General features: G+C 43.4%; 2 protein-coding genes across 2 annotated transcripts in view; one reads left to right on the top strand and one right to left on the bottom strand.

The window, feature by feature from the left end:
* Nucleotides 1-4,457: 4,457 nt before the first annotated feature.
* Nucleotides 4,458-6,976, bottom strand: LOC111161300 (solute carrier family 25 member 53). Its single transcript, XM_022524885.1, has one exon. The coding sequence runs from the start codon at nucleotides 6,974-6,976 to the stop codon at nucleotides 6,053-6,055; it is 924 nt and encodes a 307-aa protein (XP_022380593.1). The 3' UTR covers nucleotides 4,458-6,052.
* Nucleotides 6,977-15,691: 8,715 nt separating this feature from the next.
* The window catches only part of LOC111161286 (zinc finger CCHC-type containing 18), a 52,117-nt gene continuing 41,947 nt past the window's right edge, over nucleotides 15,692-25,861 (top strand). The window contains 3 exon segments of the mRNA XM_022524868.1: nucleotides 15,692-15,722; nucleotides 15,725-16,901; nucleotides 17,827-17,996. Coding sequence (XP_022380576.1) covers nucleotides 15,692-15,722; nucleotides 15,725-16,901; nucleotides 17,827-17,996 — 1,378 coding nt within the window.

Below are 25,861 nucleotides of genomic sequence, written 5' to 3'. Positions count from 1 at the left end.
CTTGGGCATCTTTTTGGCTCGGGTCATGATCCCAGGGTCCTGGGGTCGAGCCCCACATCAGGCTCTCTGGAGAGCCTGCTTCTCCCTCTCCCTCTGCTGTTCCCCTTCTTGCACTTGCTCACTCTGTCAAATAAATAAATAAAATCTTTTTCAAAAATTTAAACGTTTGGTAAAATTCACCAATGAAACCATGTGGTCTTGGGCTTTTTTGTGCTGGGAGGTTTTTGATTCCTAATTCATCTTTCATTCTTGTTATTGGTCTAAGAAGATTTCCTATTTCTTGGATTCAAGATTCATGAGTCAATCTTGGTATCTTGTGATTTTTTAGGAGTTTTTCATTTTTTTCTAAGTTATCTAAAATTGTTACTATATAATTGTTTATAGTAATCTGTTATCACACTGCATATTTATGTGGTTGTCTCTTGTTTTTCCATTTTTCATTTTGGCTTTTGAGTCTTTTCTCATTTTTCTTACTAAATGTAGTTAAAGCACTGCCAATTTTGCTTGTTTTCTTGGAAAAACTTGTCTTTAAATTCAATGTTATGTTATTGTTTATTCTGGTCTCTATTTTATTTATCTCTGATTTTTCTTTGTTATTTCCTCTACTAAATTTCTGCTAAGTTCATTCTTTTTATATTTCCTTGTGGTGTAATTTTCAGTTGTTTATTTGAATTTTTTCTCAATACATACATTTATAGCATTAATTTTACTCTAACATCTGCTTTTGCAGCATCCCATAAGTTTTGGAATATTGTGTTTTCTTTTTCTTTTGTTGTGAGACATATTTTGATTTGCCATTTGATTTTTATATGGCCCATTGCTTGTGCGGTAATGTGTTAATATTTACATATTAAATATGTACTTTTTTTAAAAAAAGAAGTCAGTCTAAAAAGGCTACATATGCCATGATTTCAACTATGTGACATTCTGGAAAAGGCAAAGCTATGGAGACAATAAAACAATCAGTGGTTACCAGAAATGGGTTGAAGTGGGAGCTGAATAGGTAAATCACAGAAGGTTTTAGGGACATTGACACTACTCCGTATGATACTATAATGGTGGGTATATGTCATTATATATTTGTCCAAACCCAGTTTGGGTTCACAGTAAGTGTGAACCCTAAAGTAAACTATGGACTTTGGTTGATAATGATGTATCAATGTAGATTCATCAACGGTGAAATTGATGGTGAAATGGTGAAATGGTGAATGATGAAAAACTTGTGTGGGATGTTGATAATAGGGGAGGCTATGAATGTGTGGGAGCAAGGAGTATATTAGAACTCTCTGTACCTTCCTCTCAAATTTGTTGCGAATCTAAATCTGCTCTAAGAAAAAAAGACTTTTTAAAGTAAATTTGTCACATTTTTTAAAAAAGAAATTACATTTACAGCTACCTGGAACAACATGGATGAATCTTTTAAATAATGTGGAATGAAAGAAGATAGTCACAATTCCAAATATATAAACTACATAAAGTTCAAATATCTGTGAAACAAAACTGCATTTAGGCAATCTTACATAGAAGAAAAAACCTATAAAGGAAAGCAATGGTATCACAATAGTCAAGGTTACATCTAAGATGGGAAGAGGAACGTCATCATTGGTAGGGGACTGAAGGCAGGGACAATGAAGGGGTGGGGGTTATCAAGATGTTCTATTTCTTCTCTTGGGTGGTCATTACATGGATGATTATAAATATTCTTTTAACTGGAAGTTCTATTCTGAATGCTTCTCTTAAGGAAATGGAAAGCAAGGCCACCAGCTGGGGTTGAGGATGGGTGAGGAAATGTTGAAGATTTGAGGACAAGAAAGGTGGTACAAAAGAAACAGAGAAGTTGGAGAATATAGGGAAATAGAATATTTTTTATTTATTTGTTTATGAAAACTTTTCACTTTTTTCCTGATTTATTATGGTGCTTTTTCTCTCATATGGATTATTTTATTTACTTGATTATACTATACTCTATGCAGTTGTTCCAAAAAATGTAAACTATAATACTATTTAATGTTTAAAAATAAATTTTAAGAGCAAAATTAAGTCTTAATAAACCATGTAACAATAATAGTAATACATTAGTTATTTCACCCTGAGCTTTAGAAAAGCTGATGTAGTTTATATTTAAGACAAAAATACAGGGTTCATAGGGGGATATTTATTCTTTTTCTTTCAACTTTTCATACTAAATAACTTTAGCATTAAATTCTACATTTTGTAAGTTTAAATAGGCAAAGATATTTATCACCTCCTTATTTTATTGATCTCAAGTCCAAAAATCATTTTTTAAATGAGAGGGAATGTAGCTACATTACCATCACAAAACAAAACATTGATATTTAAAATTACTAGAAAACTATTACACTCTTAAACTTTACTTGGAAGACTTAAATGGAAAAAGGTGATAGGTCTATGTAATTTTGCCTAGGTTCTTATACAAAGCAATTTGAAAAATCAGTTTAAATTGATAATTTAAATTATAACATGCTTTAGTTGTAAATTCATGTTAATATTAAAATTACATAGCTTTAAGTATTAACATACATAACGTAAATCTGAATTTTCTATAAGGGCAAATATAGTAAATTTAAACAAGTACCACCAACGTAAATTTAAAATAGTTCACAAATTTTCATTTTCTAATATTCTATAGATTTTCTTTAACTTAACATGGGGTTACACCCTGATCAACCCATCATAAGCTGAAAATATCTTATGTCAAAAATGCATTTAATACACCTAACCTACCAAACATCATAGTTTAGCTCGACTTGAATGTGCACACTTACATTAGCTTATACCTGGGCAAAATCATCTAATATAAAGCCCATTTTATAATAAAATGTTGAATATCTCATGTAATTTGTTAAATACTATACTGAAAGTGAAAAATGGAATGGTTGTGTGGGTACAGCATGGTTGTAAGTGTATTGATTGTTTACCCTCCTGATGGTGTGGGGTCAGCTATGTGACTGGTGGCCTCAGCTCTTTGCTGCTGCCCAGCTCATAAGAGTATCTACCACCTATCACTAGCCACAGAAAAGATCAACATTCAAAAATCAAAGTGCAGTTTCTACTGATTACCTATTGCTTTCACACCATCATAAAGTCAAAAAATCACAAGTTGAGACACTGTTAATTTGGGGAACATCTATACAGTAACTGTGCCATTGTCAAAGAGATAAAACACAGTCTTTGAAAAGTAATTTGAATCTACAAACATTGACTCTAGAAATATTAAGATTGTAATTCCTGAGTAGTTCAGGGAAAAATATTGTGTGTGTGTATGTAGCTGGGGAATGAGTTCTCAATAAAGTAAATGGGCTAAATTATTAATAGTAGGTGAATTTGGGTAGTATATATAGGTGTTCTTTATATTTGACTTATGTTGGCAACTTTTCTATGATGTTACCAAGGTAGTGACCTCACACTCAGAATCATATAAATCTTGTTATTTGTAATATTATTCAGAGGAAAATTGCATTGCTTGTTTTTAGCAGATGTGCTTTTTAAAATAAAAACAGCCAAATTCATTTTGGACTATAAAAAAACTTTTCTATAAACTTGAAATTATTTCTAAATAAGAATTTAAAATGGAGAAAGAGACATGGGCTGACACAGTGGCATAAATGGAAATCCACAGCATACTTGGAAATAAATTAATGCATCTGTTGGATTAAAAGATGGGGGAGTATGGTAGTTTATCTCCTTTTCAGTGTAAAAGCCACAACTATAGGGGTACCTGGGTGGCTCAGGGATTAAGCGTCTGCCAGATGTCTGCCTTTGGCTCAGGTCTTGATTCTATGGTCCTGGGATTGACTGGCATCTGGCTCCCTGCTCAGCAGGGAGTCTGCTTCTCCCTCTCCTTCTGCCCCTCCCCCACTCGTGCTTGTGCTCTCTCTCTCCAATAAAGATATTTTAAAAACCCACAGCTATAAGCTATGAATTTTTGTAGATATTTTCTTCCTTATGAGTTTGCCTTGAAAAAGAACTATTCTATTTTTCCTTTCCTTGTGCAGACCGTGTATTCCCTGTCCTTGCATCCAGAGTACCATCCTACCCCACCCAAGTCTGCACAAGGACCAGATGTAGGAACTCATCTGCAGCTATTCTGGACCAGCTATTTTCTAGTGACATTGCTGGCAAAAGCATTCTGATCTCATATTGCCTACTGCTGTGTCTTTAATTTCTATGATATTAAGTGAGGAATTCTCATGGCTAGAATCTATAATTAGATTATTTTAAATGACAAATTCACTTAGGTGAGAAGGTACAAGTGGAGGTCATTATCACAATCATCTACAAGGAAAGCTGCAACATATGTCATCTTGGAAATCTTCAAAGTTCCAGAGTTGAAATGAATGGGACAGTTATATACTATGTTTCTGTTTGTGAAATTTTAGTTCCTATGGTATTGTTCATAGCAAACATGCCATCAATAACACAAAATCATCAAATGTCCCAGTTGAAAGTCATTTATTATTATTAATTATTATCATCAGCAGCATCATTATCATTAGCACAAAACTAAATCCTCTAATAAAAGAAAACAAAACCACACCCCAAAGGCATGTCTTGCTGACGGTGAGTCAATAACATTATTTTCACGTACAAGGGACAGCACCCTGAGGATAAAGATCATATCACAGATTGATAATCAATTCAATAATTCAGCCAACATTATTGAGCACCTAGGCACAACGGGAGCTTTTAAAATGCATACAAGAATCCCTGCTTTCAAGGAGTTTTACAGTCTAGTAGGAGGTATTGAAGAACACCAACAAGAACACAGGGTCACAGGAACTCAGTGACATAATGGAATCAGTGCCATATATGCAGTGTTCTTAGAAAGGGGAGGTCACCAGAGACTAACGTCGCATTCAGTTGTGGGAAATCAGAAGAGTCTCCATAGAGAAGGTGGCATCTGAGCTAGGCTTTGAGGAACTGGAAGGATTTTTGACAAACTGGCATGTGAGGAAGGGGCACTGTTAGTGGAGAAATTGTGTGGGCCAAAGCACGGCCATGGGAAAGTTCATGGCATGTCTGGAGAGAGGACAATAGTCCAGTTTAGCGCTTTGTATGGGATCTATGTCAGTGGCAGTGGTGTGATAAAATGCTGCAAGTTATATGGGGTCCATATGTCGAATGGCTCCAAATGACAGGCGAAGATTTCTGATCTTTTTGTCACAGTGACTGTATTTATCCACAGCAATAAAATATGCAATTATTTGTGAAGAGATATGGTCATTTCACTTCCAGATTTCCTAGAGGAACTCAAGTGGTTTCTAGGCAATGTTTTTGCCTTGCTATCAAAAATATCCTGCCAGATAACACCAAGCCTTCTAGAGTAAATTTTTCTCATGCAATCAAATCTCTTCCTTCAAAGTCTATTCTTTCCACCCATCTAGTGACAATACTTCTTTCCACTCCTATATCCAGCTCCATCAGTTCCTGTGACAGCTGATCAGTTGAGGCAAGTCTAATTTAGGGTTTCCAGCCCCAGCTGCCAGCTGACTGAAACTAGAGCCCCCAGCCCTGAGAAGTGAGAGTGGTGGCAGTAGGGATAGTGAACAATATCATGGAAATGTAGCCAGCCATCTGAGGAGTTCTGTGGAATCCACATCCTAAGCCTCAAGCTTAGTTCTTTGAAACTGGAGTCCCTGGTCCTCCACTAAGTTCAGTCCAAAGGACAACTAGAGGGATTCCAGAACTCATAGTGCCTAACTAAGGTCATCTTTCAATGTTTCTCCTTACTGTCAAGGAATTCCTTAAAGGAATGACATTTCATCAAGGTTACAAGTTTTTTAAGGGCCTCCTGGGTCCAAGGCTGTTGAAACTGTGGACAGGATGGAGTGACTTTCTCTTTCTGACCAAGGAACCCTGTTGGGCTTTGTTTGTGCCAACAGGCTGGTAGTTGGGAATTTCTCCCATGCATTGGCAGTTCAAAGACGCTAAAGAATGGTTGTAGTAGGTAACCAAGCCAAAGAAGTAAGCTATTTAGACCGACCTGGGAAGGCTTAGGATAACAAAGTTGCCATAGCTACACTTCCTGCAGCTAGTCAGTCTTTAGCTCTTTCCTGGAATGAGACCTCCTCTGCAGGAAGTCATGGATAGCCGTGGTGAGGCCCCATGTCACACTGGACCTTAGGATGACAAGGGAGCCTCCACGGTAGATCAGAAACACCTTTCGGCCCCGAGTGTCCCACACATCCTGGGCAGAGGCCCACAGGCTTGGCATGCTCTGCCAGCCAACATGGGACTGCATATTGGCCACCAGCACAATCAAAGGATACAGGACTAGGCAGGTTATTGTTCCATTGACGCTCCCAGACACTAAGGCAGGAACCCAATGGGGCAGGCCTTGCTCTGCCAAGCCATCCTGGATGGGGTCCTTGAAGGAAAAATACAGAGCACTCCCCAGGCTGTTCCTCAGAAGGACAGGCCAGAAACCACGATAGTAGCCCAGTGACAGCCGCCCCCATAGCCCATAAGAGTTGAACTCCTTGAGAATGCTGATGGTGCTGGGGAAGCGGGCTTGCTTGCGACCATCCTGGAGCACATTTTGCACCCTTTCAAAGGGGCTCAATGCCACAGCCTCCACCACACCCGACATGAGCCCTGCAGCCCAGCGGTGTCTCAGGGAGTGTGGCCCAACGGGAGAGAGAGAACACAGCAGGCTATCATAAGTCCCAAACAACAGAGTTCCTTGCAATGTCTTAGAGAGAAGAGGTGGGTATATTCCCCGGTAGAAGTACTGAGGGCCTTCATGCCAAAGCTGTCGCACAGCCTCTGATGCTGCCACGGCATGGATCTGTTGCCGGAACACAACCTTATAGATGGGGAAAGTCAGAAAAGTAGACACAAAGTTGGAAACGGCCCCAAGGGCATAGGCCTGGGAGTGCCAGCTTTTCTTTCCTGGGGACTCCACTCGTGTCCTGTGCTGCCGCTCCTTTCCAGGACCGTGGTTCGGTTCCTCCATGCTGAAGATGACTGGGTACAGATGGAAGATACTGGCAAGAGTGGAAAAAGAGAGGTTAGACTGACCCATTAAATTTGTTGGGGGCATTTTCACTGCTTAGTGAGAAACAAAGCCCCAAGAAACATGGACCTAAGGAAAAAAGCAATGCTTTGGGCCAGTTTCAGAGAAATAGGCACACTCTTAAGAAGTCAACAAGCTTGGGCGCCTGGGTGGCTCAGTCAGTGAAGCGTCTGCCTTTGGCTCAGGCTATGATCTCAGGGTCCCGGAATCGAGCCCCATGGCAGGCTCTCTGGTCAGCAGGGAGCCTGCTTCTCTCTCTGCCCCTCCTCCCACTCATTCTCTCAATCTCTCTCAAAATAAATAAAATCTTAAAAAATAAAAAAGAGTTTATTTAGAAAAGAAGTCATCAACCTCAAATTAAAACAAAGGCAGTTTTCTTTTTCTTTTTTTTCTGAAACGAGTCATCCCTACCATGTTTTACCAACAAATCAAATATTCTAATATTCAAAGAAGGTTTGTGATTGAAGAAAATAAAACCAGGGAAAGAGGGCTCCAAAACCTATTACACTCAACTTTCACCACATGAAGTTTTGCATTTGATAAACTGCTAGAACAATAAGTTGCTATTCTCTTTCCAAAGAGCGGCACTATCTCAGAGAGGCAGAAAGGCATTCAGAAGTTGTATTCCAATACTTTCTCTAAAAGCTGGTAGTGAATGTGGGGATTGAGGAAACTCCCTCACCTCTCTGTCTGCAGAATCCTGTCAGTGTCCTGGCTGTATCATGGCAATGCTCTGTCCACCCTCCCTTTGCAGTTGAGGAACTGAAAGAGTAGCTGTTCCTGGAAGGTCAGCCCCAAAATGTTCCATACCTAGCTATTTCCAAGCCTATCCTTATAGTTCTGTAGCAATATAATAGAGCAGGAATTTTTCAAACTTGACAACATGTGACATTGTTGGCCAGACAATTCTTTGTTGTAGCTGCTGGTCCTGTGTATCATAGAATGTTTAGCAGCATCCTGGCCAACACTCACTGAATGCCTGTAGCACCAGTTGAGATCAGCCCAGCTACTATAATCAAAATCATCTCCAGACATTGCCATATGTCCCCTGGGAAACAACATCATCCTTGGTTCAGAAGCCCTGTACTAGAGGTAAGATACAGTTCAAGGGCGCCAAACTACCGATCCCACCCTAAAAAAGGTTGGGAACTAGCAGGTGGTTGGATAGGTGAGAGGTAACTGGGGATTCAGGACACATGAAGGCAACTTGGGATCAAGAAGAAATGAATGCTGAGTGTAGATCTGAGACCCTGAAGGAGTTTGTCAGGAAGGAGATAGGGCTGAGAAGACAGAGTGTGCCACAGGAGGAGACTGTGTGGAGGAGAGGCAGCATAGAGCCGTAGAGGGAAGGGAGAGGAGAAGACAGGCAGAGGAGAGGGCACCTTGACAGGGCAGGGGGCTCACATCAGGACTGATAGGAATGGCAGACTCTGGAGCTTTCACCCAGAACCCTGGGCTGTGTGGTCCTGAGGGGAGGGAGGTGTTTGGGGCTCTAATTATGCCAGCAGTTGATGACCCCTCCACAGGGACAGAGGGGTACAGCCTCAGGCCTCCAGGGAGGGGTACAAGCCAGGTAATGTGAGTAGACCACTGAAGCCTTCCCTGGGCTGCCACACCCAGAACTTGCCAAGAAGTGCTTCTCCTTCCAGAATTATCTCCAGACTCCTCCCTGGCTCCTTGCTCCTGCTCCATCCTTGACCCCATAATCTGACCTCATGGCCTCCCCCACAAGCCACACACTCTCTCTTAATGGAGGGAGGTGGAGGTTCAGCCTCCTGTGCTCTACCAGCATCCTTCCCCTAACCTTAGCACCCCATGTTTGCCTTAAGCTTCACCTCCTTAACCTGGGAGGGTCCTTCTGCCTTCTGCCTCAGACCCTTTAGCAGAGAACTGGCCAGAGCAAACACTTATGAGGCCCACTCTTGCATCCCTCTGGAGGCACTTCCGGGTCCCAGCTGGCCACCTCCTTCTCTCTAGAGCTAAAAGAGACCCCCCCACACCCCCCCCAGGCCACAGGTAGCTCTACTCAGGTCCCCAAAGCCACAGGCACTCCCAACATTCCCCAGATCTACTACCAAGGAACTTCTTCCTCCAAATCTGACCTGCACCTAAAGATGGGCAGTGAAGGAAATGTTTGTCCCCTCTTCTACCTCAAAGTGCAGTAATGGTCCACATTTCTACATTTTCCTGAGTCACCTATAAACATGTGTTGACTGACTGCATAAGACATGTGGACTTGGCGGAAACACTGGGCTAGAATTTGGCAGACTAGCCTTCTAAGTGCCAGTTCTGTTATCAACTTCCTTATGACCTTTAGAAATTCATTGACATCTTGGAAGATCATCCATCTCAGGTATAAAATGAGCTGAGGGGGTGTAATGCTCTCTAGGCATCCTCATATATTGCATGTCACTGGGGGCTGACCTGGGGGAATTTGAACTAACTTTTGATAGCAGAATCTTGCTTTTCCATCTCCAATTCCTCCTGCCATTTTTGCCAATCATTTTCAGGAATTAAAGGTGAACAGTAATTTAGAAACTCCTTAGCTTAAATATCTATTCATCATTTTTAAAATGCAATTCTTCCTATTTTGTGGGGGAGGAGGAGAATCTACATTTTCCCCATGTATTCTCCTGTTATGATGCCAGGCTTGTGGGGGGCAGAGATCCAATACTGAATTCTGTCTCTATCCCTTAGTTGTGTGACCTTAGGCAAGACATTTCACTCATTCTCTGTGTCTTTAGTTATGAAATAGCCACAACAGACCTACCTCCAAAGCTTGTTGCAAAGATTAATAAAGTGAGATAAGGTGGTTAAGCATCCATGCCATAGTGGCCTCAATAAAAAGCATTAAAAAAAAAGATGCTTCCTGACTTCACCATCTGTCTCCATAGAGCACATGTTCCTACAGGACACTCTCAGATCAGTCAGAAGCAGATGAAGAGGTATGGTGGAACAAATCCTGTGTTCACATGGGAGGCAGGGAAGACTTTTCTTCTGCAAATGCAAAGATGTTCTATAAACAACTCTGAACGGTCTGGCCCCTTGACATGAATTCTGAAGTATAGACCATAGAATGCGTCAGGAGTCAGTGTTGAGCAGTTACTCCCTAGAACCCGTGTTGTGGCTCCTATGTCTATAGCCTAGCAAAGTGAACCCAGGGGGGTTCAGACTGCCCTGGCCCATCTAGTCCAGATGGTCAGCTGTGTGACCACCCCAAGATCCAGCCCCATGTTTATCTGTTCATTCATGACCTCCCTCCACCAGTCTTTGGTCAACTCGCAAACCCTTACTGATCGGCTACTAAATCAGTTGTGCATAAATTACTGTGAAGCTAGAAATGAACAGAACTTGGTACCTGCATTCAAGGGCTTGGGGATCTAGTGGAACAGACAGTCATCAATGAGCTAAACTATACTGGAAGGCAAAATAAAGGGCACACTAATCAAGGTCAGAGCAGAAAGACAGGGAGTAGCCAAGAAATTCCTCCCAGGAGGGGCATCTGACTTGATCCTTAATCAGTGAGCAGGCTTTCATTAGGAGTGAGGGCTGCCATTCTAGGCTGAGGAAGAGGTCTAAGGCACAAGAGACCTAAAAGCATAAGTGGTATACAGCTTTGGGTGCAGGCCTTGGAAAGGAAATAGAGCTGTGGCTGACGGAGATAAGTGGATTTAGAATAAGGGCCATATTTTCTTCCCCCACTGCAATGTGGTAAAGCATAAAGACACAGGCTCTGGAGTCAGACAGCCCTGGGTATGGATTTCCCTGTGCCACCTGCTAGCTATATAACCTCGGCCAAGTCTCTTCACTTCTCTAAGCCTCAGTATCCTTATCTGTCATGAAGCTTGCACGAGATGAAGTATATAAAATTCTTAGCACAGTACTCAGTATATAAATTGCTCCTTAAATTATATTAGTAGTTTCATTTAAAAAAGAGATCCCAGAAAGAAAGATTAGATTGCAACCACACTTTTTTCTAAAGGTTGAAATCAGTCTAACATACTGGGTTGGGTCTTTTGCAGAGTTCATTTTAAATTGCTTGTTTGGGAGACAGCAGAGCAAATTTGTTCATGGGCTTTGGAGACTGACATCCCTAAGAGGGCTAGATTCCCCTGTCTCCACTTCTAAGTTGTGTGGCCTCATACAAGTAACTTAACTTCCAGGAAACTCAGGTTCCCTGCCTTCAAAATGGAGTAACAATGTCTAACAGAGCTGCTGAGAAGCTTAAATGAGATAACATATGGAAAGTTCCCGGCACAGGGGAGGCAGGCAGCCAAGGAAAACTATTATTGTTTCAGCTGAAAAGCTTTATCTCCCTAACAGTCAGGCTTTTAAGGTTTCTTTGTTGAAATTGGAAAATGTGGTCTCATTAGAGCCATGAATTGGAACACGCTCCCATACATGAAGCCAGAGATAAGGGATGCTCTGTATCCAAGTGGAGCCAGCTTAGCAAATCCTCCTCTCAGCCTTGCCCAAAGAGATCTTCGCTTTGTTTGAAGGGCCCAATCCAGACACCTTTACACAATCCATTTCCTTTCACTTTTTTTGGGGGGGTGGTCAGAACTCTAGGATCTATTCTTTGTCCTATTTGATCCCATCCCCACCAGCTGCAGATCACCTCAGTTGGCAGAGAAGCTAATTTAAACACAGGACAAGAATCTGCTGAGACTCAGGGTCAGATGTCATGGCATTGGGGAGCAGAAGCAAAATTCTGAAGGAAACCCAAGAGCTACTGCCGGCATCACCCCAACCATGTGAGGAGAGCCTTCTCTCTACCTCCCACACCCTCCAGCCTCCACCACCTACCCCACACTGTCCCATCCACAAAAGAAAGGCCACAGTCCTCAGATAAAAGTCCTCATCTCCAAATTTGAAGTGTTTACTTCAAGGAACTCCAGGTATCAGGTTTGTCAAACGAGAAGGCGGAAAAGAGCATCAGGAGAAGTACCTTGGCAGGTTGAAAATGAACCTAACAGCAGTTAGATTGTTCATTTGCTTGCAAGCATCAGGAGTCCAGAACAGGCCCTGCAGGGGACCTTTTAACCACAATTTACATCAGAAAAGTAAGACCTGCTCTCCAAGAACCAGAAGTCATAGAATATAGAGACGGTTTCCCAGCCACTGGCATCACAGCCCATTCAAGCTGGCAGCCCTGCAGGACAGCCCTGCATGCCGTTTCCATGGAGTTGCTCCTGCTCTGGGGCCAGTGATGCCAAATCCAGCAAAGGAGAGGTCCCCTCAAGAGCTCACAGAAGGGCAACCTAGCAACATGTCCTCAAGCCAGGAAATGAAAGAGCTGTATCAGCAGTAGAAAGCTGGGGATCAGGGGTTAGGTCAAACTGTTTCATTTCTCATACTTCTTCCTGAAGTGCAAGTTGACAGAGGAAGATGTTACCAAGAAAGATGACAGGGGAATGATTCTTAAACCACTCCTGGGCCACAGACTTCCTTGAAAATCTCCAAAACTAAGAACTCAGAAAAATACGCAGAGTCCAAATTCTTTGTAAACGATTTCAGAAAGGACCCTAGGTAGGAACCTCTGCTCAGTGGAGTTACGTGTCATTACCGATGTGCTGTGTGGCCAGATATATTGGCAGCAGGCCATTTGCTTATTACCCTCAGCGTGATGTGGTGTTTCCAGCAGTGATTCATAAACTTCTCTACACCTCAGAATTAACTACAGCACTGGTTACAAATATAAATCACACTCCCCACCCCTAGTCCTAATAAATCTGAATCCCCCCAGAGGTAGAGCTCAGGAATCTGCCTTTCTAACAAGCTTTCCAAAATGATTTTGAGGCAGCCAGTCTTGTACCCATACTCTGGTTAATAGCATGGGTTCTAGTGTCAGAGAGATTTGATCCAAATTTTGGCTCCACCTTGTACTTTCAGGCAAGTCATTTCACCTCTGAGCCTTGTTTCCTTCGAGCTCATAAGCTGTAGAATTTTTTTTAATAAACTGGCAGCTTACTGTAGTATAAAAATGTTGTAAAATGAGAATGAAAAGTGCATTAGTCTCCTCTTCTGTACAATGGTTCCTGCAAAAGTTGCCTAAGGCTCTTTTCCCTACTCCCTGCTGCCTCCCCCAACCACTCTCACTCAACACTCCCATCCTGCCAAGACTGCTGGTGGGTTTGAGACCACCAACGTAAAAATATTCAGTAGGCAGTTCAGCTGGGCAAATAGTTAACATTAAAATAATAGGCTTGGATGCAAAATCGGATGCTGAAACTTATTTGCTGTGTGATGCTGGGCAAGACGCCGAACCTCTCTGTTTCCTCATCTGTACAATGGAGATTAATAGTCCTTGCTCACTAATTCTATATAGTTCCAAATAGCCCCTCCCATCTCCACTTTGGCTTTTCTCTACTAACCCTCAATCTGAGAGTAAAAAGGCGTGTTTACAAGGGGAGGCCTTTGAAATCGGATGTGTTGACTTGGGTGTGATCTCTTAGCTCTGCCCTTCCTCACCCCACTGCCTGAGTGGTGAAGTGCCCTCTCTGTTAAACCCGCACACCGCTACCTCCTTTGCGGGGCTGCTGAGAATATATATGAGACGTCCGGGCAAGCGCATTCGCCTGCAGAAAGTGCTCAGTAAATGCTTTCTCCCCTTCCCCCTATACAAACGTGAGGGGCTTTTATTGTTCACTTGATTTCTGTCCCACCTCGTGTTTAAGGCATCCGGTCTCAAAGCGCGGAGGGAGGAGAGTCGAGATGGAAGGGGTGAGGGAGAAAGAAAGAGAAGAGGAAACAGCAAACTCACGGGTAAAATGCAAATCGGCCTGGTCGGTGCGTCTGAGCTGCACTTGACACCGCGCTGGCTCCCGCGCCCGTGTGCCCCAGCCCCAGTCTGCCCGCTCCCCCTTTTTGCTAGCAATGGCCTCGGGGCCCGAGGCTGAGGGGGAGGTCGCCCCCGCGCCCCGCTGATTGGCCGCGCCGCCCCGCTCATCAAGCTCTTTTGTGTCAATGGGCAGTGGCAAACTGAAGCGGCGGCTGCTGGGAGGGCCCAGCCGGTGGGCGGGGGCGGCCGCGGCTGCCGTGGGAACCGTGCAGCCTTGACTAGGCTACCCCCTGACTGGGCGGCTGTGCGGTGCAGCTCCATCCGGCAGCTCCGGTTAGCTCAGCTGCGGAGAAGGCGTCATCCTTTTCCTCTACAGGGCTGCGGGGACTGGAAGGCGGCATCCGCAGCTGTCCACACCGGAGCATCCGCTGCCCGCCAGCACAGCACAGATTAAAAAAAAAAAAAAAAAAAATTAAAAAGCCGGGGTAAAGAGTTGCGGGGCGCGATTACTGGGCGCGCAGAAAGGAAGGGGAAGCTCCACCGGTACTGGGCGGCTCCCCACTTGGGGAATCGAGAACTGCGAGGCCGGGGAAGGAGCACTCCCATGGCCCCACTGCGCCGAGGGAGGAGGTAGGGTTTTCCTGGGTGCTGCCAAATGGGTAGGATTTGCCTGGATTGAAAGGGGGGACGTTTTTAGGGAGGGGTCGTAAGGGACAAGGAGGAGATGATCCCAAGCTGTCTGCCTTGAATCCCCTTTGCATTTCCCCATCTCTTCCTGGGGAGGAATATGTGGGGGTGCGTGTCCAACTCTTACTCCCTTTCTCCGTGGCAGGCCATCAAAGCCAAATCGGAACTTGAATTCTGTGCAGCTGATTGCAGAACTGGTAGGCCAACAATTTCCCAGGGGACATGTAATGGAAGGGGTCACTTTGACTTGTATTCAGAAGGTGGGAGAGGGAATTTTCTGTCTGAAGTTGGGAGATGGAATTTTCCTGTCTAGCTACAGCGGAGCTGGGGGTGCAGGTAGGGAAAGGGAGTGGGACGAGGGATGAGGCTGCTTCTGACCCTTCCCTTTTCTGCCCTATCCTACAGGACCGACACAGCCTTGACGCCCTGAGGACTGGTATCTGCAAACCCCACTGGACGGAGATCAGGGCTGGGATCTGCAACCCCAGTGGACAGAGGTCGACCTACCCCGAAGGCGAGCTTTTTCACGGAAGGCACCTGCTGCAGACGCTGGAAGTGAATTAAGGGGGTGCACTTGTTTCCAAGCTTATGTTAATCCGAGAAATAAGGGGAGAAACTTTTGAAAAGGGTGTGTGGTTGAGATCTGAAACGTGAGTTTAACAGATATCTTTAATTTTTTTTATATATGAGTATAGTTGACACACAATGACAAGGGTATCTTATTACCTCTTATTATCACAAATCTATGAGATTTAGACCATTGCACTCTTATTCTGAGAGCCCAACAACAGCTCCACACACACTATTTCACCTAGAATTCAAAGCAACAGTTGCCCTCCCTCCTGGAAGACTGGCCAGAAGGGATGGATGTAACTCTGAAAGGAACCCTGCTAGCAGGAGGACCCCTGGTAGCTGGAGAAAAGTTGTAATTGCCAGTCTCCTGCAGGCTATTTTTAGGTCAGTGGACAAATATAAAAGGTACTACAGGGTGTTCATTAAAGTAAGTGACTGCAGACCCCTTCCCTGCAATCTACTGCCTTATTGACCTTTTTTCCCCCTTTTTCTTTACAGTCCCTATTGAGAGACAAGGAAGGCAGAGCCCGAGAACATTGCTTCCTCCTACAGATTAGGCTTTTCTAAAAAGTCTGAGCACCTTGTTATATTCAGATAGATGACCGTCATCCGTCATGGCTAGCATCATTGCACCAGTAGGTAACAGCTGTGGCAAAACACACCCTTGCCACCTTGGGCCCCTTCAATTTTGAGGTCCCTGGGGAGGAGTCTTGGTCCTTTAAAGGTCCACATGGCAGAAAGAAATGTGAAGTTGTTCTTCGGGAGAGTGGTACCAGCCCAAGGGGAAGAAACCTTTGAAAACTGGCTGATCCAAGTCAATGGGGTCCTGCCTGATTGGAACATGTCTGAGGAGGAAAAGCTCAAACGCTTAATGAAAACAGTTAGGGATCCGGCCCGGGAGGTAATGTGTTTGCTCCAGGCCACCAACCCCAATCTAAGTGTGGCTGATTTCTTGTGGGCAATGAAACTGGTGTTTGGGGAGTCTGAAAGCAGTGTCACCACTCATGGTAAATTTTTTAACACTCTGCATGCACAAGGGGAGAAAGCCTTCCTTTATGTGATCTGTTTGGAAGTGCAGCTTCAGAATGCTATTCAGGCAGGGATCATAGCTCAGAAAGATGCCAACCAGACTCACCTGCAGCAGCTCCTTTTAGGAGCTGAGCGAATTAGGGACCTGCACTTTAGGCTGAAACATATTCTCAGGATATATGCAAATGATCAGGATCATCTTCCTAGTTTCTTGGAGTTAATCAAGATGATAAGGGAGGAAGAGGATTGGAATGACACTTTTATGAAACCAAAGCGACCCAAGAGGTCTGAGGTAATCTTGGAGAGGGCAGCAAGCCCTGTAGTATTTCAGGGCCCCCAGCCAATAGCAATCAGTGGCACTGACTGCAACGTAATAGAGGTAGGTGATACCCTTGATGACTCAGATGAGGATGTGATCCTGGTGGAGTCTCAGGACCCTCTACTTACATCCCTGGAAGCCCCACCCCTCAGAGGCAGGGCCAGACTTCTTGATCCAATACTTGTCATTGATTGCACCAACAGTTCCCGGGCTCAATCTCCTTGCACCAGTGGGGGTTCTGGGTATAAGAATAATGGTCCTGGGGATGTGTGTAGAGCCAGGAAATGAAAATACACAATCTTATGTTCATATTGTGGTGAGGAGGGCCACTCAAAGGAAACCTGTAACAGTGAGAGCAACAAGGCCCAGGTGATTGAGAATCTCGTCATCACCCTGCTGGAGCTGACACATACAGAGAAGAAGAAGTCAAAAGAGGTTCCTGGCAAACACAATGACCTCTCTGGGCCTTTAGTAAGGTATTAGAATGAGCCCTAAGTGAAGCGTCAACTGTATTCATGTGGGAAAAACAGCAGGGTGGGGAGAAGTAGACGTCTGTCTGCATTAATTAATACACAAAGTGGTTTTATTTTGGGCAGAAAAGGTCTTAGATGCCACCAAAATGGAGGGGATGGCCTCAACTCTGTCCCTGCTCCCTCCTCTGTCTGCCTAAGGGTCTATTCTGTGTGTGTGTCCATTTCCTTGATGACTAATCTTTTAATGAAAGGAATATAACTCTGTTAAACCTTCACAAAATGAAGGAAAATACAAATTACTGGAAACTCTCCATCCTTTTATAAACATTGTCAGCCCTTCGAAGAGTGCCCTTCTGGATACTTCTCTGTAAATGTGTACCCAGATAGATATATGTATAGATAAGTGATCAAATATAAGTGCTCTTCCACAATATATGTTGTGGAGTTCTGTGTCAATGAATATATATAAGCATCAAGTTCAATGTCTCTGTGTGTGATGTTACTTTTAGGAATATAGAGGAAAAATGAATAAGAATCAAATATAGAAGCTTTAGTGGGGGAAGGTCATATGGTGAAATAGAGTTTTTAACCAACCTCATTTACAGATGAAGAAAAGGGAAGCTGAAATGGGCTGAATTTCTCCCAAAAAGGCCTTTATCACAACTGACCTGTCTCTTAGGTCAGGGTTAAATCTGCACCCACTAGTTAATATTGCAATGCTTTCTTCTCTAATGTATCCTGAGAAATGTGTTGATGGACAGGGGTGGGGGCAAAAAAGGGAAATGGGTATTTCAGGAGTTCCATTCCTATTCATTTTGGGAAGGAGTAGAGTAGATTCGTTAGACTGTGGCTCTTGCTTCTGGACAACAGCTGGTGGCATCAATAAGACTGTCTTTTGGGCTGACCTACCCTCTGCTTTCTCCCTCAGTACTGAGAAAGCAGCTACTCATGAGAATTTATTACCAGGAAGCTCAGCACCTCCCAAGCCTCCCCCTGGTTACAGGCTAGAGGACACCAAGAAGCCCAAGGAGTCAAAGCTAACCTTGTCCTGCTCCAACAAATGGGAATACCCAAGGAACGATGAAAAGTCATCTGGGTGTCAGGGTGTATGAAAAAATATGGGAATCAGAAAGCCCACATGCTCTTTTAGAACTGAGGACATTAATAGGAAAAAAGAGATCACAGAAGAACTTCCCTGGATACCTGCTCCTGCCCATCTCATGACCTCAGATTGGAGGGTGATAAAAAATGACCCTCTGTCCTTAGGGATTCCTTGTTCTTCGTAGGTATATTGGTTCCTATCCCTGTGAGCAGGACAAGGTTGATGGCAGCTGATTTTATTTAAGGCAGGGAGTGGAATCAATGCAGACCTGAGGGAGTTTGTCAGGAAGGAGATAGGGCTGAGAAGACAGAGTGTGCCACAGGAGGAGACAGTGTGTGGAGGAGAGGCAGCATAGAGCTGTAGAGGGAAGGGAGAGGAGAAGACAGGCAGAGGAGAGGGCACCTTGACAGGGCAGGGGGTTCACATCAGGACTGATAGGAATGGCAGACTCTGGAGCTTTCACCCAGAACCCTGGGCTGTGTGGTCCTGAGGGGAGGGAGGTGTTTGGGGCTCTAATTATGCCAGCAGTTGATGACCCCTCCACAGGGACAGAGGGGTACAACCTCAGGCCTCCAGGGAGGGGTACAAGCCAGGTAATGTGAGTAGACCACTGAAGCCTTCCCTGGGCTGCCACACCCAGAACCTGCCAAGAAGTGCTTCTCCTTCCAGAATTATCTCCAGACTCCTCCCTGGCTCCTTGCTCCTGCTCCTGCTCCATCCCTGACCCCATAATCTGACCTCATGGCCTCCCCCACAAGCCACACACTCTCTCTCAATGGAGGGAGGTGGAGGTTCAGCCTCCTGTGCTCTACCAGCATCCTTCCCCTAGCCTTAGCACCCCATGTTTGCCTTAAGCTTCACTTCCTTAACCTGGGAGGGTCCTTCTGCCTTCTGCCTCAGACCCTTTAGCAGAGAACTGGACAGGGCAAAGGCTCATGAGTGATGAAGGATAGTTGGAAGAAAGGCAGGCAGGGACAAGAGGCCCCTGCCCTAAGAGGAAACCACACTTAAAAAGATTTTACACCACCCTAGAAGGAGCCCTCCACCCTTTCCCATGTGACAGGTAGATGACAAAAACCTGATTGTATGGCAGGTGCATGGAGGGTTAGTCAGATTAAAACAGCTCGCCAACAAGCCCAAAGAATCCCATAGACTCAGAAACTCCAGTGGCAGCCCTCTCAGGTCCCCTCGCTCTTCGGGAGCTTTGTACTATGGTTCAATAAACTTTACTATCGTTCAATGAACTTTGCTCTGCTGCCCACCACTCTTCATCTGGCCTACATTTTCCCTCTTCAGAAGAGGCATGGCCAAGAACTATGGGCACCAAAGGAAAATAAATCCTGTAACAACAAGGTCCACTTCTTGCATCCCTCTGTGGGTACTTCTGGGCCCCTGGCAGCTACCTCCTTCTTTCCAGAGCCAAAAGAGACTCTACCCCCACCCCCAGGCCACAGGAAGCTCCACTCAGGCTCCCAAAGCCACAGAGGCCACCAACATTCCTTGACTCTTGGTCTATAAGCCCTTTATTCCTCCCTTTCTCTAAATCTTCCCTTGCAGGGGATCTGCCCATTCATCTATTCTAGACTCAAGTATGGCCTTTTCTCAGCTTTACTCTATAAATGCTTGTTGAAATAATTTATCCCAATAAACAGTTTATGCTGTCATAATTTCTTTCTAGGACCAGGTAGGGGAAAAAGAAAAATGAATATGATGCCTACCACTGCCTTCCTTTTCACTGGTGTTAGCTTGGGGGTTCAATATAGACCACAGCTTTGCAAACCTGTTCTATAATTCATCTTCATTTCTTCCCTCCCCCACCCTCCTCTTCATCCTGTACACTTAAAACTGTCCAAATTTTTTACTTCACCCAAATGATGCAAACCTGATACTTTATTTCACTTTGTGTAACATTGGCTTTTCCAGTATTCAGGACATATGTATTTTCCCTGGGGGATCTGGGCATTCAGATCAAACTAAGGGAGTTAGCCAAGAGAAGGCTTTTAGAGAATTTTGGGTCTGATAGCCTTCATTTGAGAATTTTTTTTTCCTTTCCCCTTCACTCTCATTAATTGCTAAGAGATGGAATGCGTCTCTTTTCAGGAGAGACTAGCATGACCTTCCTCTGCATTATTCCCCTCCTTCTAGGTACTATTTTCCCTTGGTCTTTGATACCCATCTCATAGTTTCCCCCTCCCAGATCTTTTCAGTGCCTGCTTCTCAGTCTCCCTTGCTGAATCTTCTTCTTTCTGTTCCTGATCTTTCCTAAACAGCAATAGAAATTAAAACTACCACAACTACAATTTATTCAAAACTTATTATGTGCCAAATACTCTCATGCCAAGCACATTAAATGCAGTAGCCCTTTAATATTACAGTAACCCCAAAAGATAGCTCTTACTGTTACTATTTCTAATTTACTATTTTTAAATTATTTTTTAAAGATTTTATTTATTTATTTAAGAGAGACAGAGTGAGTAAGAGAGAGCACAAGCCAGGGAGGGGGACATTGGGAGAGGGAGAAGCTGACTGCCCACTGAGCAGGGGCCCCCCATGTGGGGCTCAATCCCAGGACTCCGGGATCATGACCAGAGTGGAAAACAGATGCTTAACCGACTGAACCATCCAGGCACCCCTCTAATTTACTAGATGACATTATTTCAATTAGTATTTTTAAAGCTTTTTTATTATATTTATTTATTTGAGAGAGAGTGAGAGAGAAGGCACAAGGTGTGGGGGGGGGGGCGTGCAAAGGGAGAGGGAAGCAGACTCTCCACCAAGTCAGGAGCCCAAATCAGGGCTTGATCCCGGGACCCTGGGATCATGATCTGAGCCAAAGGCAGAGGTTTAACTGACCGAGCCACCCAGGCACCCCTAATTCAATTACTAGTAATTGCCACCTATTTCAGATGAGGAAACAGGCTGGAAATTTAGGAAACTACCTAGGGTCATGCCAGATAATTAGTGGTGGAGCCAGGGATGAGACTCCTGGCTGACTCCATAGCCAGTGCTCCTTCCTAAAGTTAGTTCTCATACACAGCATCCTCTGACATAGGTGCTATTACTATCTGCACATGACACCTGAGAAGACCAAGGTTTACACATATGAATTGCTTAGCCAAACAGCGTAAGAGCAAGTCACACACAAGGATGGAACACACAAGGATGTCACACACAAGGATGAAAACTTCTTTAAAAAAAAAAAAGATTTGGGACACCTGGGTGGCTCAGTTGGTTGAGCAGCTGCCTTCGGCCCAGGTCATGATCCCAGAGTCCTGGGATCGAGTCCCACATCAGACTCCTTGCTTGGCAGGGAGCCTGCTTCTCCCTCTGCCTCTGCCTGCCATTCTGTCTGCCTGTGCTCGCTCTCTCTCCCTCTCTCGCTCTGACAAATAAATAAAATCTTAAAAAAAAAAGATTTTGGGGCGCCTGGGTGGCTCAGTGGGTTAAGCTTCTGCCTTCAGCTCTGGTCATGATCTCAGGGTCTTGGAGTTGAGCCCCGTCTCGGGTTCTCTGCTCAGCGGGGAGCCTGCTTCCCTCTCTCTCTCTGCCTGCCTCTCTGCCTACTTGTGATCTCTCTCTCTCTCTCTCCCTCTCTGTCAAATAAATAAATAAATAAAATCTTTTAAAAAAAGATTTAAAAGATTTTATTTATTTACTTGACAGAAAAAGAGCAGTAGAGAACAAGCATGGGGAGTGGTAGAAGCAGGCTCTCTACCAAGCAGGAAGCCTGACCTGGAACTCCATCCCAGGGCCCTGGGATCATGACCTGAGTCAGCCAGGTGCCCCAAGGATGGAATCTTCTAAGGAACTTTGGTTTGACAGAAAGGAGGCTTTTTCTATCTTTTTCTTTCCTGCTGGGCTGCAGCCAGACCTCCTGCTGCCTGACAACTACCCCCTCCCCGGTCTTCAGTTGCATTATTACATTCTATTCAAGCACTGTGTTGTTTCCTGCCTATGCTTTAGGTACAAATAGTTGTGAATTTAACATATGCAAGAGGAGAAAGCAGCAGCAATCCGTGGGGGAGGGATTAATTGTACAATTAGTGGTGCTAGGGAGACTTCACTACCACATTAGAAAAAAGGAACAGTTTGCTTTCCCTCATTATGACACTAAATATGAATTTCAGGTCAATTTGAAAAATAAATGTAGATTTTGTGCAATTATGTACAAATTCTGAAATAATATATGTTGTTGAAAGAATTAAAAGGATCAAACATTCAAAGGCAACCCCTTTTAATTCTGCAAGAAAATAAATATTTATTTGATCTCTGGATTGGAGAGGGATTTCTGAGTTAAGAGTGATGAAAGTGAAAAAGGAAACACCAATAACTCAGAAGACAGCATTAACAGAAATAAAAGAGAAACAGCAAGCTGAGAAGTCCTGGCAACAAATAAGAAAAACCATAATAACAGCAGTGTTCTGTTGGGTTTCGATAGCTAACATTTATTAAAGTCTTACAAAGTGCCAGGCATATTCTAAGAACTCTACATGGCATCATTTCATTCTCAGAATAAATCCTGAGATAGATCCTAATATTATCTTCAGGTTCTAAGACATTCTTACTTAAGGGGGGAAAAACAGAAAATGCATAAAGTGTAAATATACAGCTTAACAAATTACTATAAGGCAAATCACCACAGAGATCAAGAAATAGAATATTGCCATACTCAGGAAATCCCTACCCATCAAACCACTCTCATGACAGTTACGGCTATTATTATTATTATTATTATTATTATTGCTTTTCTCTAGAGCTTTACCACTCAAATATGAATCTCCAAATGCCATTGTTTTGTTTTAGAACTTTATATAAATAGAACTATAATGCATGTATCCTCTATCTGGCTCATTGTCCTTAAGATTAAGTTTCTGAGATTCAACTTTTTTGCATGTGGCATTAGTCCATCATTCTCAGCATTACGTTACTGCATTCCATTCTAGGAATTTACGAGAAAGTATCCACTCTGCTGTTGATGGACATTTGGGTTGTTTTCAGTTTGGGGGCAATTATGAAAAATGTTTCTATGAACATCTTTTTTTCTGTCTCCTGGTGCACATAGGGTATATAGTTCAAGGAAATAGGCTTGAGCAAGGGAAACTGGAGCAAGGCAAAAGGGCCCAAGACTGCGACCACCCACCGAGCTGAATGCAAACAGGCTCATTAACTAACCCACCTGGAAATAGCCATGGGTCCTAACTTACCAACTACAGCCAGGCACAGTTCCTAAGATTACCAAAAAAGGGAAAGTTCTATAAGTCCTCATCCTCCCTTACTCCACCCTATAACTGGAGCACCTCATCACAGCCTAGTTGCAGACAATCTCTCTTTTGCTGTCCTTTCCTCTCCCCCCTTGTGATTTATTTCATAAACTTCTATCCCTTTTGTTCTGCCTTGGGTAAACTCTTTCACTGCCCGCACCTGACAGCCCCCTTTGGATCAGAGCACCCCACACCTAGGAGTGAAATCTGGTTTGTAGCATATGTGTACTTTCAACCTCGCTAGAGACTACCAAACTGTCTACCAAAGTTGTACCAATGGCCACTTCCACCATCAGTGTTTAAGAGTTCCCGTTACCATAGCAAAAACTTATGATGTACTATATGCTGGCTAACTGAACATAATTTTTAAAAGGGGGTACTTTTGCTCCACATGCTCACAAATACTTGATATTGTCAATAAAGCTTTATAAATTTCTCTTAAGGTTTTACACATTCGTTTATTTTTTTAAAGGTTTTATCTATTTATTTGACAGAGAGAGTAAGAGAGGAAACACAAGCGGGGGGGGCGGGGGGTAGGAGAGGGAGAAGCAGGCTTCCCGCTGAGCAGGGAACCTAATGTGGGGCTCCATCCCAGGACCCAGGTATCATGACCCAAGCCGAAGGCAGACACTTAATGGCTGAGCCACCCAGGTGCCCCTACACATCTTTTATTAAGTTTAGTTCAAGGTACTTGATTTTCTATGCTTTTGTAAATATATTGTTTGAATTTCATTTTCTCAGTGTTTATTGAGGGTATATAGAAATCTAATTGATCTTTTGATTCTGATTTTGTATACTGATTTACTAATCCCTCTGAATGATTGTAAATTTTTATCTGCAGCTTCTTTAGAACTTTCTGCATACCCAAGCATATCATCTGCAAATAATAATTTTACTTCTTTTCCAACCCATATTCATTTTATTTCTTTTTCTTGTCTTACTGCACTGGCTTGGACCTAGAGTACAAAAGTAGTGAGGGGGAACATCCTTGTCTTATTCCTGAACTCAAAAGGATCACTTTCAACAATTTAACATTAAGCATGACACTGGCTACAGGTTTTGGTATACCATTTATCAGAGTAAAGATATTTCCTTCCATTCCGAATTTACTAAGAGTTTTTAAAATCTTCAATGGATGTTGAACATTATTGAATGCTTTTTCTGTACTTATTAAGATGATCATTTTTTTTCCTTTTCTCTCTTAATATGTTAAATTACATTGTTTGGTCTTCTAATAATAAAACAATCAGGCATTCCTGGACTTGGTCCTGATTTTTTTTTAATTTTTAAAAAAGATTATTTATTTGAGAGAGAGAGTGCTCCTGCAAAAGAGCAGTGGGGAGGGGCAGAGGGAGAAGCAGACTCCCTGCTGAGCAGGGAGCCAGATGTGGGGCTGGATTCCAGGACCCTGGGATTCTGACCTGAGCTGAAGGCAGATGCTTCACTACTGTGCCACCCTGGGGCCAGGTCCTGATTTATTTGATCCTGATTTATGATAATTGTTATATACTGCTGGATTCAATTTGCTAATATTTCGTTTAGGATTTTTGTATCTTTGTCCATAAGAGATATTAGCCTGTAATTTTCCCTTCTTTTAAAGTCCTTGTTAGATATTGGTCTACGACCATACCACCCTGAACGCGCCCGATCTCGTCTGATCTCGGAAGCTAAGCAGGGTCAGGCCTGGTTAGTACTTGGATGGGAGATATTGGTATCAAAGATTTGCTGACCTCATAAAACTAGCTGAGGAGTACAACCTCTTTTTTCTTTCTTCCTTTTTACAAACCAAAAAAATGAGGTCCAAGATGTTTAAATAGATCATTTTTCATATCTGTATCGTATCCAATTATTTGCTTATAATCATGGTTTGTTGAACCAGCATCTGTATATTCATGTTTCTGATGTTCCACTATCATAAACCTATTGAGAAGAACATCCTGAGTCACATACAGGTTGGCACATGTGACCAATTATTTCCTGAGGATACATTCCTAGAAGTAGAGTTCCTGAATGAAGGACTATGTTCCACAGGAAACAGAGGGGGAGTTGGCCCATGACATGACCTACTTTGGTAGCACTGGCTCACATTTAGGACCCTTATTTCTTAATATCCTTAAAATACTCTTGGACTCTGAGCTACTAGACTTTATTTTTGTTTTTTAGATTTTATGCTTTTTAAGTAATTTCTACAACTAACATGGGGCTTGAACTCACAACCCCAAGATCAAGAGTTGCATGCTCCACCAACAGAGCCCTCCAGGTACCCCTAGAATTTAATATGTAATATTTAGTGATCAATTCAGGTCTAAGGAATCACCAAATTACTTAAACTTTCAAATAATTTAGTTTTTTTTCTCTTAACATTTTTTTAATTTCTTTTTTATTTTCAGCATAACAGTATTCATTGTTTTTGTACCACACCCAGTGCTCCATGCAGTCCGTGCCCTCTCTAATACCCACCATCTGGTTCCCCCAACCTCCCACCCCCTACCTCTTCAAACCCTTCAGATTGTTTTTCAGAGTCCATAGTCTCTCATTGTTCACCTCCCCTTCCAATTTCCCCCAACTGCCTTCTCCTAACTCCCCATGTCCTCCATGCT

Source organism: Enhydra lutris, unplaced genomic scaffold (genome assembly GCF_002288905.1).
Source record: "Enhydra lutris kenyoni isolate GAN:26980312 unplaced genomic scaffold, ASM228890v2 scaffoldscaffold83, whole genome shotgun sequence".
Taxonomy (NCBI): Eukaryota; Metazoa; Chordata; class Mammalia; order Carnivora; family Mustelidae; genus Enhydra; species Enhydra lutris.
The sequence above is the reverse complement of the archived record's forward strand: the minus strand, read 5'-3'. Positions and strand labels throughout refer to the sequence as shown.

Excerpts from the sequence above, each read along its gene's own strand:
- LOC111161300 (XM_022524885.1), bottom strand. The coding sequence starts at position 6,976 with ATGGAGGAACCGAACCACGGTCCTGGAAAGGAGCGGCAGCACAGGACA.